Raw genomic sequence first — 14032 nt, forward strand, 5'->3', positions numbered from 1 at the left:
TACTTAGAAAGAAAAAAGGCCAAAGGTTTCAGAAGGGAATAGAATTGGAATGAATGGCACCCCCTGGTGGGCCAGGAATCTTGGTAAAGAAAGAAGCTCAGCAGGGGAGCCTGCTAGGAGCAGATCTCTGGTCTCCAGGGACTGCTTATGCGAGGGGGGGCGTGCGCTTCGGGAATAATAATTTAAAAGAAAAAATTGTTTTCCCTTTCTTTTTATTCTATTTTCTACCCCAAATTGAGTTATAGTCACCTCCTTGGTGTCACCGCCAGGACCCCTTATTGACTGGCCTACTAAAGGTAAAAAATCCTACCATTTCCAGTAGATGTGGTCGGAGCTCAAGCCACTAGCAGCTTCTCATTCTGCCATCTTCCGGAATCCCCACTTAAACATATTTTTTAAAAAGAACAAACAGCATGAGAGATTCTTTTATTAACAGTATGAAGGTCAATGTCTTGGTTGTGGTATTGTACTGTAATTTGTAACATGGTTCTCAATGGAGAAATGAGATTTATTTACATAATTTCTTTTCCCCCCACTTTATTGGCAGTTTCTAGTTTATATTACTTTTGTTGACAAACAGATACAACCTGTCTTCTCCCATGATAACTGTCTGTACAAGATTCACTTCCCCAATGTAGCTCCTCTTCTATCATCATGCACCAGGACCTCCATCCCATCCCTTCTTTTCCCTCCCCAGAGTCTTTTGCTTGGGTGCAATACACCACAACCAGTGCAAGCTTCAACACATGTATTCCTTTATTGTCTTTGCTTCGTAAATTCTACTTATAAATTATTATCCATATTCATCCTTCTCTTTCTGGTTTGTCACTCAACTTTGAGTTATTTCGTAGATGTGGCAAAACAGACCATCAATGCTTTTAGTAACTGCATAGTATTTCATTGGTGGCTGAAAGGTGGTAAGAAATAAAGACTCAAAAATTATTAATGAACTGGAACCAAAAAATAGTTACAGATTATATCTGAGCTCACACTGTGTGGTCATGACAAGGAACATTCCAAGCTGCCCGAAGCTACAGTCTCAAGGGATTGTTGTAAGGATTTAAAATTCACAAAAATCTATAGCTTAATTTTCTGTGTACATATTGACTAAAAAGGGAGCTTGTAAATGATAATGTTGGGGCCAGGTGGTGGCACACCTGGTTAAGCAAACGTTATAAGGTGCAAAGACCAGAGTTTGAGACAAGGACCCCACATGTAGGGAGAAATCTTTGCAAGTGGTGAAGTAGTGCTGTAATGCTGTCTCAATCCTTCTCTATCATTCTCTTCCCTTTCACTTTCTGGCTATCTCTATCCAATAAATAAATAAAGATAATAAAAAATGGTGCTTGCTTCGGTAGCATATATAATACAACTGGAACGATACAGAGAAGATTAGCATGGCCCCTGTGCAAGGATGACACCCAAATTCATGAAGTGTTCCATATTTTTACTTCAAATGGATCAAAGACCTGGATGTTAGAACAGAAAATATCTAATATATAGGGGAAAACATTGGTGGAACACTTTCTCACATAAACATCAAAGACATCTTTGATGATACAAATTCAATTGCAAGGAAGACTAAAGCAAAAACAAACCAATGGGACTAAGTCAAATTGAAAGTCTTCTGCACAGCCAAAGAAACCTTCACCCAAACAAAGAGATCCCTCACAGAATGGAAGATCTTCACATGCCATACATCAGACAAGAGACTAGTAACCAAAATATACAAAGAGCTCAGCAAACTTAGCAACAAAAAAGCAAATGACCCCATCCAAAAATGGGTAGAGGATATGACCCATTAATTCCTCTCCTAGGTATATACCCCAAGGACTTCATAAAACCCAACCAAATAGATATGTGTACACCCATGTTCATAGCAGAACAATTCATAATAGCTAAAACCTGGAAGCAACCCAGGTGCCCAACAACATGTGAGTGGCTAAGAAAGCTGTGGTATAGATACACAATGGAATACTATGGAATACTATTAAGAACTCTGACGTATCTTGGATAGAGCTAGAAGGAATTATATTAAGTGACCTAAGTCAGAAAGATAAAGATGAGTATGGGATGATCCCACTCATCAACAGAAGTTGAAAAAGAAGAACAGAAAAGGAAACTCAAAGTATGATTTGACTGAATTTGGAGTAGTGTACCAAAGTGAAAATCCTGGGTTGAGGGTAAGGGTGAATGTTCGGCTTCATGGGGGTGGGGGGGTGGGGGGGCATGCTGATGGTGGTGATGGTGATTGTGGTGGTGGGAACAGTGTTTTTGTATACTCCTATTAATTTATAGCCATATAAATCACTATTTAATTAATATGGGAGGGGAAAACTGATTGAACGTCTCAAATTTTTAGTGCACAGACCATAAGCTGAGTCTTTGATATGTTGACTCTCTTAAAAGCTTAGATCACGGGGAACAGAAGCAACCAGTGACACAGCTATATACAAATAATGTAAAAGGACATAAATTATGTTGATGTGTGTATGATACAGCAAATCCTAACAAAGATATTTTTCAAAGTTAACCCAATTGCCAAATAATGTGATTATAGCAATAACTATCTATTGCCTTCTTAAACCCTAAGACAGCAGGAACCTCCCACTTCTTCTAAAGAGCCTGTATTTCCCCAATCCTGGATCCTCTAGAGTGGGGGCTCACTTTCCTACATGCTACTCTCAATTCATACCAAATTATATTGCATCCACCAATCCCAACCTAATCAACGCAACGAGTACCACTTCAGCATGCTTCACTTCAGACTGTGCCCAGAGACTTCAGGCATGGAATGTCAACCCTTCACCCTCATTACTCGGGTTGGACCTTTCCTTTCATAGGATTCTCTAATTCCATTCCAGGAGGTTCACTTCCTAACCGAGTCCCAAAACCTAGTTATAGACCAGGTCCCATGTCATAGAGCATATGTTCACATGTCTCCATAAATTAGGGCAAAATATATACCTGAAAGCAAAAATACACAATAGTCTGTAGTGAGTCAGTATCAAGTTCCTAATGAAATAGTGTCTACATAGACTTAGATACCCACCACACCTACTTCCTATTACAGTTCTCTCACTCACTCCAAAACTAACCTCATCAAAGCATGGGCTACAAAAGCTGAGTAAGGCAAGAGACTGGCATACTTTAGGGATGACTCTTTAGTCACTATCAGGCCACCCCAGGAGCTGGGGCCCTAGTCAGGAAGTCCTAAGATTCTCAAACAGACATGATGGGCCTAGACCTCAAATAAATCCCTCTCCATTGTTACCAGTAATCTCCATCAGGAACAACAAAATAGATCCCTTTGTGAGCCCCCATAGGACCTTGCCCTCAACTTGGATCAACAATGGTAGAGAATGTTCTATCCTCCAAAGGGTGGCTGGACAACATTCTCTATGCTACTCCTGAGGAAGATGGATCCTGCTATTGGGGCATATTGGAATGTTCCTACTTATGATCACAGAATGTGAGCTCAGATCCACAGGGATGCAGAGGTAATATAGGCTCCTAAGCTTAATATGGGCCCCAGATCAGATCAAATCGATGGGGTTTACAGTCAACAATATTTGTGCACCTTTCCCATATTTGGGAGCTACTCTCTTCCCTGATCCAGCTTTCTGGTTCTTCTGACAGCCATGACATCATCTCCCCAGGCAATAACTAGGATCCACCTGCATATCAGATTTCAGGCTCAGGGAAAAAAATTGTATAGCCACAGGCCCTTTGGAATATAACTAAAATATACCTACTAGCTATCTCCAGAATAGAGACCCCACAACTCTTCATCTGCAGTATTCAAACAATTTGTTTGGCTTTATATGTTATCTCTTTTCAGCCACCAGGCTCCAGATGCTAAGCATGTTGCCTACCAGAATTCCCTGGACAGAAAACCCCACCAATGTGTCCTGGAGCTCCAATTCCCCAGAATTTCCCACTAGGGAAAGAGAGAGGCAGGCTGGGAGTGTGGATTTACCTGTCAATGCCATGTTCATCAGGGAAGCAATTAACAGAAGCCAGACCTTCCACCTTCTGCATCCCACAATGACCTTGAGTTAAAGAATAGGAAAGCTATCAATAGAGGTGATGGGATATGAGTTCTGATGGTGGGAACTCTGTGGAGTTGTACCCCTCTTATCCTATGGTTTTCTCAATGTTTCCTTTCTATAAATAAATTAAAAGAGAGATAATAAAAATGACAAAATAAATAAATGATAATGTGTATCAGGTGTAAGGTAAACTACGTGACTTCTCTGGGTCTGAAATTTTCATATCTGTAAAATAAGAGTAACTATATCTAGGTGGTAAATTTGACCTGTTTTTTAAACCACAAAGCCACACATTGTCCATTCTTACTTTATGTTCTACTCTTTCATAGCATCTTTTGTAAAGGGACTCAAGGTGATCCTCTTATTTTTATTGGCATTGCAATAAGTGAAGATATCAAGAGGTAAAATAAGACTGGAGGCCTTTCTGACATAGAAGAGGATAGGGTTTGGTCACTGCAGAAATCCAGAAATGTAAATTAAAATTAGCTTCAAAGTTCCAGTGCTAAATGAATCCAGAAGTATCACAAGATCAGCACATGTATTGTCCACTTATTCTGGAAAAGTTGACCTGGAGCAATGGAAATTGCATAGTCATTTGGGGAGTCATTTTACATTTATAATACATTCCCTCTAGTGAAGGTAATAATATCTTTACACCCTATAGGATTGAGGTAAGCATAAAATGAGATTAGAGATGGGGACATTTTTTTTCAATATTATTTATTTATTTCCTTTTGTTGTCCTTGTTTTATTGTTGTAGTTATTATTGTTGTTATTGCTGTAGTTGTTGTTGGATAGGACAGAGAGAAATGGAGATAGGAGGGGAAGACAGAGAGGGGGGAGAGAAAGATAGACACCTGAAGACCTGCTTCACCACCTGTGAAGCGATTCCCCTGCAGGTGGGGAGCCAGGGGCTCGAACCAGGATCCTTAAGCTGGTCTTTGTGCTTTGTACCACCTGTGCTTAACCCTCTGTGCTACTGCCCAACTCCCTAACATTTTTAACAGAATAGTAATTACAGAAATACATTACAACCACCCACTCAGGTCACAACAACAAAAAAGCAAGTCATAATGAAGGTTTCTTAAACTTTATTTGCATTGAAAGAGAACATGGTTTGAACATAAGCCCCTCCACAATGATTTTTAAAAACAAATAGTACACACAAGAAAAACTGAATGCAAAATATAACAGCTCTCCCAAACCTCAGCTAAACTGACCCACAATTCCATATCTGAACTTAGCCAATTTAGAGCATATCCCCAAGAAAGTATCATTATAATTCACAGAAATATGTACAAGACACCTCAAGATCAAATGGAGGTGGGGAGAGATGGAATAGTAAGTGAGTTCTGGACTGGAAGTACTGCATAGAGGGGTGTATGGTTAAAGGTGACATATGGAGAAAGTGACATATGAAGAAGACCAAAAAAAGGAAGGGTAAAACAAAACACCAGTTACTTTATGATGGATGCTTGATCTTTGGTGATAAGTGACCTTACTAGTAATGAAAGTTTCTTATTACAATGATGTATTTGATAAAATATTCTTCTATAATATAGCCTTCTATAATATGTTTCTCAAGTGTGGCAGTGGTAAGAAATGAGGAGAAATTATTTAACTCCATATTTTCTAAAGGAGAAATAGCAGAAATGAAGAAACCAATATTGAGTTAGATTCCACTAAATTTTATAATACTAATAGAAAAAAAATCACACCTAAAAGATTGAAGGAAATGGCTGGATATGGATTGAGGGTGTGGAAAAGTCCAGGTCAGAAACCCCATCAGCTCTGATTTGCTCTGATTTTACCTCTGGCTATATCACTGCTGGTGGCAACACTTGATTTAGAAGTCTGTTAACAAAGTCAAGGCATAGTCACCACCTTGGATGGGGTGATAGGCAGGAATAATTAGGTACCAAGGTACCAGAGGGGATGAAGCGAACTATGGGATCCAGCACATGAATACCTCTCACAATGCTCAGCATCTTCTATAGATACAGGGATGAAGTGAACTGACATTAAACATGGATATCCCTGAAGAAGTATCTGTGTTCCAGTTATCTCTTATTAGAGAAGTCAGGTGTGAATATTTTCTCCCAGTGGTAAGAGTCCTGGGTAGAGTGGAATGGAGTTTTAGGATAACAAACATTACTGTTCTAGCATGAAGAAATTTGCAAATTGAAGTGGGGAGGGGCAGATCCCAAAAATGGAAGAAGCCAGCCCATAGTACTCACTTAAAAGAGGCCCAGGCCTCCATAAAGCATTTAAATAGAATCTTCAACATAGCTCTCTGCCTATTTAGAAGAGTCAGTGACTTCTAGGGTGTTTCCCCTGTCTCAACTGTCCTTAATTCAGGAACAAGGGTTACAGGGACTGAGTTTATAATAACTCTAAACTGAGACATAATAATGAACAATTTTAAACCTCCAATCATTACAAAGCTCAAGTGATTCTATAAGGGATGAATACTGGGAAGACTAATCTTAAGTAATTTGATATAACAAGGTCCTTCCTCCTTCCAAATCTAGTGATAATCAAATTTTACTAATTAGAAGAGGAAAGCAGTGGTAGAGCTGGTTTGAAGGTAGTTTATTCCACACTTGACTATTGCAGAACAACAGTAAATGAAGGTGTGCTTCCCATATTAAATGAGAAGTATACATGCAATGTAAAAGTGGCCTCTCTTAGCAAGCTAGATTACACAAGATAGAGATGGAAAAGAGAATCCCATTGTACTATGGTGGACTATATTTCTGCACAGGGAAGTGAGTGACCCATAATCACAATGAATATTTGCCATGACTCCAAGACTATTCTAATTAGTAGCTCTAGCACAGTGTGAGATAGGTGAAAATATGGGAGTAAAGGGGCAAAGAAGAATGGAGGGCAGGTTCCACAGAAGTTGAATGCTCATTACATAGACTCAAACTCATCAATGCGTTGCTTGGTGTTGCCCTGACGAATTTGGCGCAGGGTCTTATACTTATCTCTGCCTAGTCTCATGTTCTCAGCATGAATCATATCATTGGTAGTCTTCTTGGATTCATCACGGGCATTAGCCAGCTCTGAAGTAAGCGCCTGTGAGTGTACAAGAGGGAAGGGTTAGTAGAATTCTCTAGTTTTACTTCCCCTTATTTAACAGGTCTCTTTCTCTCATTTTCTCTTTTCTCCTCAATCTTTCTACCTACCTACACACACACACACACACACACACACACACATTTTTGAAAACTATTTCCAGTCCTCTTAGAATTAGTGGGGGACAGGCACCTGGTTGAGTGCACAGTTATTATATTCAAGGACCCAAGTTCAAGACCCCGCACCCTATCTGTATGTGTGTGTGGGGGGGGATGGAGTTTCACACGCAGTGAAACATGGCTGAAGATGTCTTTCTTCCTTGCTCCCTCTCTACCTCTCTCCTATTTCCCATCAAATTTAAGGAAAAAGGCAAAAATAGCAGCCAGCTACAGTTAATTCCTGGTGAAGATACTGAATCCCAGTAATAAATCTGTTGGCGGTAAACATTTTTAAAATAATAATACAGCAATAGTAAAGCAAATTCAAGGGAACAACTGATGACAAGCATTCCATAATAGTAGAACACTGTACCAAAGATTCAAGTAATAATTATGTCAGATGACTGAAGGTTGAGACAAGATAAAAACAAGAGTTACCCTAGTATCTGAGTAATAAGCAACTCACCTTAAAGCTCTCATGTGATAAAGGTTCAGATTCTCATATAGTACTGACATAGACTCCTCTACTTATCCCCTCATGATGACCTAGTGAAGGCCATAAATTGTAAATTGATACACACGGTTTACTTGAGACTTTGGGCCTCCCTAGATACCTTCAGGTGCTTCTGCACACGCTCATTCTTCTCTGCTTCAGTGGTACGTTCCTCTTCACTGCGATCCTTGGCCATGGCATCAGCCCTCAAGTCAGCACTTGCTTCTGCCCCATTCTCATCCTGTTCATCTTGCTCATTTTCAGCAGGCTCTGCTACATGAGGGGTACTCATAGCAGTCTTTAGCTCAGCTCGAGTCTTCTCCAAGTCCTCTTGTACCATCTGAGCCTATACAGTAATAGAGGGAGAAAATGACTGACAAAGATGAGGGTAACTTGTGGTGTTCTACATGTGCCTAGAAGAAGAAGGCATAAGGTTGGGCAAGTCACTTCATTTGCCTCATCCTTTATTTACTTGACTGCAGAACAAAGATAATTATACCTATTATTGAGACATTCTGGAAAGTGTTAGGAAAAGCTTTGACACTTCCCATAATGCCCATTTGTCAAAGAAGGATGCAAATTATAGGGATCCTAAGCCTAAGTAATCTAAGGAACTCAAACATATAGCATGTGGTACTTCTCCCATAGCACTGCTCTTAAGAGCCATGTCTTACCTTGTGCTGCCATTCCACAGCCTCACTCTCCTTCTTCTTTCGGGCCATCTCCAACTGGGAGATCCGTGTGGTCAGCTCTGCCATTTCCAAAGCCTTTCAATAAATTGAAAGAAAATAAAGACTAGTTTCTTCTAAACCTTGGCATTCAAGTGTCCTCAATATCAGTTCCCCTGGGGAGTCAGAAGGAAACTGGAAGCTTCCACTTGTTTGATGTCCTGGAAAGCCATTTTATCATACATCCTCCAGGAAGCCCAGAGGGCTACTCACTCTCAGATCTATTATAGTATCTTAAAATTCCAAACATCGACCTGTCAATGCCCATGTTAAGCAGGGAAGCAATGACAGAAGCCAGACCTTCCACCTTCTGCACCTCATAATGACCCTGGGTCCATACTCCCAGAGGGATAAAGAATAGGAAAGCTATCAGGGGAGGTGATGGGGTGGTAAGAATTGTACCCCTTTTATCCTATGGTTTTGTCAATGTTTCCTTTTTATAAATAAAACATTAAAAATTAAAATAATTCCAGACAATATTTTTATAAGTCAGAACTTCCCATCCTGACTACAGATTTCCTAATGATAAATCATCTCTCCTGTCCTCTTTCCTCCCTAATTATAACACCTCTTACATAATCTCTTTATTCTTTCTCTCCTTTTCCTCCCAACCCAGCATGGATAGGCCCTGCTAAATCTTTAAGGATCACTATGTCACTAATGCCAAACCCTTCTCTGTTTTCCCAGAATGATCATGCAAGTGTTACAGTGTTATGTGAATGAAGGGAAACTATTATGCATATCAAAACAGTACATGTGCCTAGAAGATCAAATATCTCAAAGGACCCTCTCTCCAGAATCAGGTCTTTTTATTCTATGCCCTGGCTTCTTCAAACAGTACAAGAAATGATCACATATCAAGGAATTTAAGCTATAGAATATTAACTACTGAATCATAAAACCACTAAAAATGTTGATGAAAGTAGGTATGTTCTCATCATAAGCCTTCATGTGGGCCTCTACAGGACCTTGCCCTCAATATAGAACAGCAATGGTAGGGAGTGGGGAAGCTACTCTGCTCTAATCCAATGCTTAGTATTATTTTCAACTCTGAAACTTTCTCCACACACCAAGATCCTTAGTTCCACCTGCTCTATTCTGACCATAGGTTCCTGATTAATAAACAAATTGTCTTGCTTTATATCTTACTCCTTTTTAGCCACCAAGTTGCAGATTTTATCACAACACCATCCTGACTTCCCTGGGTAGACAACCTCACCAATTTATTTATAAAAAGGAAACACTGCCCCAATATCAGGACCCAACTTCCTTAGGTGTAGTATAGAGTATATTGTCCAGCTTCCCTTCAGATGATGGAACATTCTCTACCATTGATGGGCAAGGTCCTATGGGGGCCCACAAAGGGGTCTATTGTGTTGTCCCTAATAGAAATGACCGGTAACAATGGAGAGAGGGATTTATTTGAGGTCTAGGCCCATCATGTCCACTTGGGAATCTCAGGTCCTGATACTGGGGCAGCTTGGAACATTTCTACTTATGACCACAGAATGTGAGCTCAGATCTACAGAGATGCAGAGGTCACATAGGCTCCTAAGCTGAATATGGGCCCCAGATCAGATCAAATCAATGGGATTAGCAGTCAACAATATTTATACACCTTTCTCATATTTGGGAGCTACTCTCTTTCCTGATCCAGCTTTCTGGTCCTTCTGCCAGCCATAACATCATCTCCACAAACAATAACTTGGATCCAACTGCATATCAGATCTCAGGATCAGCAAAACAAAGAAACAAACAAAAAAACACTAGTATAGCCACAGGCCCTTTGGAATATAACTAAAATATGCCTACTAGCTATCTACAAAATGGAGGACCCCCCAACTCTTCATCTGCACTATTCCAGCCTTTAGGTTCATGATTGTTCAACAATTTGTTTGGCTTTGTATGTTAATTCTCTTTTCAACCACCAGGTTTCAGACGCTAGCATGATGCCAACCAGACTTCCCTGGACAGAAACCCCCACCAATGTGTCCTGGAGCTCCGATTCCCCAGAACCCTTCCCCACTAGAGAAAGAGAGAGACAGGCTGGGAGTATTGATCAACCTGTCAATACCCATGTTCAGTGGGGAAACAATTATAGAAGCCAGACCTTCAGCCTTCTGCATCCCACAATGACCTTGGGTCCATACTCCTAGAGGGTTAAAGAATAGGAAAGCTATCAGGGGAGGGGATGGGATAAAAAGTTCTGGTGGTGGGAATTGTGTGAAGTTGTACCGCTCTTATCCTATGGTTTAGTCAATGTTTCCTTTTTATAAATAAAAAATTAAAATAAAATAAAATGTGATTGACAAGACAGGATTATACATACATTCTGATTGGGATTTAAAACAAGATTTTGTTATAGAATTTGCATATTAAAAATAATAACTCTACAGTCTGGCAGTCCTTGACCTGAATCATAGTCCTGGCTTGAATTACACCCCACTGAGAGGACACTTTTTGGAACTGGAATCTTGCAGCTTGGTGGCCTACCACTGGGTTATCTTGTCTCTACTGGTGAGAACTTTTCTTCCTCCAAAGGTTTTTGACAGATGAGAGAAAGCTGTGAAACTGGTGATACCCTTGTCTAAACTTGAGAGAAATCAGGGTCTATGCTCACACGTAATACGAGCATGAAAATAGTGTGTCATAATGTCTCATACTTATAACACACTCACTGCCCAGTATCACTTTATATGATAATCACCTCACTCAATTACCTTTGGAAGATATTCCAATTTTAATTTAACTGCATGTAGATGCTTACTGGGAAAAAAACCCTTCAAATTTAGTCTAAATGCAATAAACGAGAAAGTGTTTGAGAGGTCATCACTAAATATGCAGGTACTTGTAGTACATTTGGTTTAAAAGTGTAAACAGCAATTATAATTGTTTATAAAATAATAGTAAAATATTAATATTTGAGGGCCTGGATGGTGGCAGAATTGGTTGAATGCACATATTACAGTTCACAAGGACCTAGGTTCAATCCACCAGACCTCACCCATAAGGGGATAGCTTCAGGAGTGCTGCTGGTGTCTCTCTCTCTATTCTCCTCTCTGTATTTCTCTTCCTTCTCAGTTTCTCTCTGTCTTTATCCAATAAATGAATAAATAATATTATAAATTAATTAAATAAAAAACCCCACTTCAAATGCTAAAAGTTTCCCTTCTCTTTTAAGGGACTTGAACCTGCAGCTTCTTGGTTTGTAAAGAAACTTCAGATTTGACAATGTTCCCAAATGTTTCTTACCTTCCTTTAACATTTGAAGGCTGTGTAAGTTAGGTAGGACTTACTTTCACTGGCCTTAGTCACATATTAAGAGAATTGTTAGAAATTGAGTGTCTCAGTCCCTGTCGAGAGAATGTGCTAGTAACTCCTGCACTCATAATTCCCTATACAACACAATTACAACATACAGATGTAAAAAATTACCAGCCTGCATTTACACCTTCCACAAAACAGTTAAGATCTATTGGGAGCTTATTTCCAATTTGATTGGTTACAACTGGCATTTTATTGGAAAATAGTCTTATATGTTTAGTGTTAACACAATAGATCTGAGATAGTGCTTGACACTGTCTCTTGAACTTTAAGGGAAATTTGTCCTTCAGGTTTATTCTCAACACAGTGCCTCAAAAATCCAACACCAAGTATGAGGAATCTTTTTTGTTCACAATAGTCTGTTTATAGGGAAAAAATACCCATAGAAACTTTCTCATCTACAGATTTAAGAAAAAAAAATGTGTTCTGTAGACTAAGTCAAGTAGGCAGAGTTGAATGCTGGGTAACTTTGTAAACACCTCCTAGTTAAAATGAAGCCTTTTAACAGATGAGCCCACCAATGTGTCCTGGAGCCCCGCTTCCTCAGAGCCCCGCCCTACTAGGGAAAGAGAGAGACAGGCTGGTAGTATGGATCGACCTGCCAATGCCCTTCTTCTTCTTTTTTTTTTAAAGGAAACACTGACAAAAACCATAGGATAAGAGGGGTACAACACCACACAATTCCCACCACCAGAACTCCGGATCCCATCCCCTCCCCTGATAGTTTTCCTATTCTTTATCCCTCTAGGAATATGGACAACGGTCATTATGGTGTGCAGAAGGTAGAAGGTCTGGCTTCTGTAATTGCTTCCCCTCTGAGCATGGGCATTGACAGGTCAATCCATACTCCCAGCTTGTCTCTCACTTTTCCTAGTGGGGTGGAGTTCTGGGGAAGTGGGGCTCCAGGACACACTGGTGGGGTCCTCATCCCAGGGAAGTCCAGTTGGCATCATGTTAGTATCTGGAACCTGGTGGCTGAAAAAAAAGTAAACATATACAGCCAAACAAATTGTTGACTAATCATGAACCTAAAGTCAAGAATATTGCAGATGAAGATTTGGGGTCTCTGTTTTGGAAATAGCTAGTATGTCTATTTTAGGTATTTTCAAAAGGGCCCAAGACTATACTGGTTTTTTTTTTTTTCCTGATCGTAACATCCGATATGCAGTGGATCCAATTTTTTGTAGATAGTTAGTAGGCCTATTTTAGTTATATTGCAAAGGGCCCATGACTATAGTAGTTTTTTTTTTTTTTTTGAGCCTGACCTCTGATATGCAGGTGGACCAAAGTTATTGTCTCAGGAGATGATGTCATGGTTGGAAAAAGGGCTAGAAATCTGGATCAGGGAAGACAGTAGCTCCCAAATATTGGAAAGGTGTATAAATATTGTTGACTATTAACCCCACTGATTTTATCTGATCTGAGGCCCATATTCAGCTTAGGAGCCTATGTGACCTCTGCATAGATCTGAGCTCACATTCTGTGGTCATAAGTAGGAATGTGCCAAGCTCCCAATATCAGGACCCATCTTCCTCAGGTGGAAGATAGAATATGTTGACCAGCCTCCCTTTGGAGGATGGAACATTATCTACCGTTGTTGATCCACATTGAGGGAAAGGTCCTATGGTGGCCCACAGGATTTGACTGAGCTTGGAGTAGGGCACCAAAGTAAAAATCTCTGGGTTGAGGGTGGGGGTGGGTATTCAGCTTCACTGAGAGGGGGCAGGATGGGATGGGACACAGTCTTTTGGTGGTGGGAATGGTGTTTATGTACACTCCTATTAACTTGTAGTCAAATAAATAACTATGTAATTAATATGAGAGGGGAAAAATTGATTGAATGTCTCAAACTTTTTAATGCACAGACTATAGGATGAGTCTTTGATATGTTGACTCTCTTAAAAGCTTAGACCAGGGAGAACAGAAGCAACCGGTGGCATTACTCTATAAGACACAGCTATATAAAAATAATGTCAAAGTCCATGAGGAATTTTGGTCCAAACCCCCAAGGGGATAAAAAATAGGGAGGCTTCCAATGGAGAGTATGGGATATCTAACTCTGGTGGTGGGAATTGTACCTCTTTTGTCCTATAGTCTTTTAAATCATTATTACATAACTAATAAAAATGAGAAAAAAATAAAGTAGGTATGTTCACCATCCTTTATGAAAAAATGCAGATACATACTTTTGCATAT

General features: G+C 39.9%; 1 protein-coding gene, 1 long non-coding RNA gene and 1 other non-coding gene across 4 annotated transcripts in view; 1 reads left to right on the forward strand and 2 right to left on the reverse strand.

Moving 5' to 3' along the window:
* The window catches only part of LOC132535856 (uncharacterized), a 442232-nt gene that overhangs the window by 120408 nt on the left and 307792 nt on the right, over window positions 1-14032 (reverse strand). The window lies entirely within an intron of this gene.
* LOC132535993 (U6 spliceosomal RNA) lies at window positions 1343-1449 on the forward strand. Its single transcript, XR_009547694.1, has one exon. It is a non-coding gene; the product is annotated as a U6 spliceosomal RNA (small nuclear RNA).
* MSN (moesin) overlaps window positions 5127-14032 on the reverse strand; it is a 161431-nt gene continuing 152525 nt past the window's right edge. For both annotated transcript variants that reach the window (XM_007537006.3, XM_060183300.1), the window contains 3 exons: window positions 8459-8551; window positions 7906-8130; window positions 5127-7133 (listed from right to left, as the gene is read on the reverse strand). In XM_007537006.3, coding sequence (XP_007537068.2) covers window positions 6969-7133; window positions 7906-8130; window positions 8459-8551 — 483 coding nt within the window. In that variant the 3' untranslated portion in view covers window positions 5127-6968. The remainder of the gene's footprint in view (window positions 7134-7905; window positions 8131-8458; window positions 8552-14032) is intronic.

Source organism: Erinaceus europaeus, chromosome X (assembly GCF_950295315.1).
Source record: "Erinaceus europaeus chromosome X, mEriEur2.1, whole genome shotgun sequence".
Taxonomy (NCBI): domain Eukaryota; kingdom Metazoa; phylum Chordata; class Mammalia; order Eulipotyphla; family Erinaceidae; genus Erinaceus; species Erinaceus europaeus.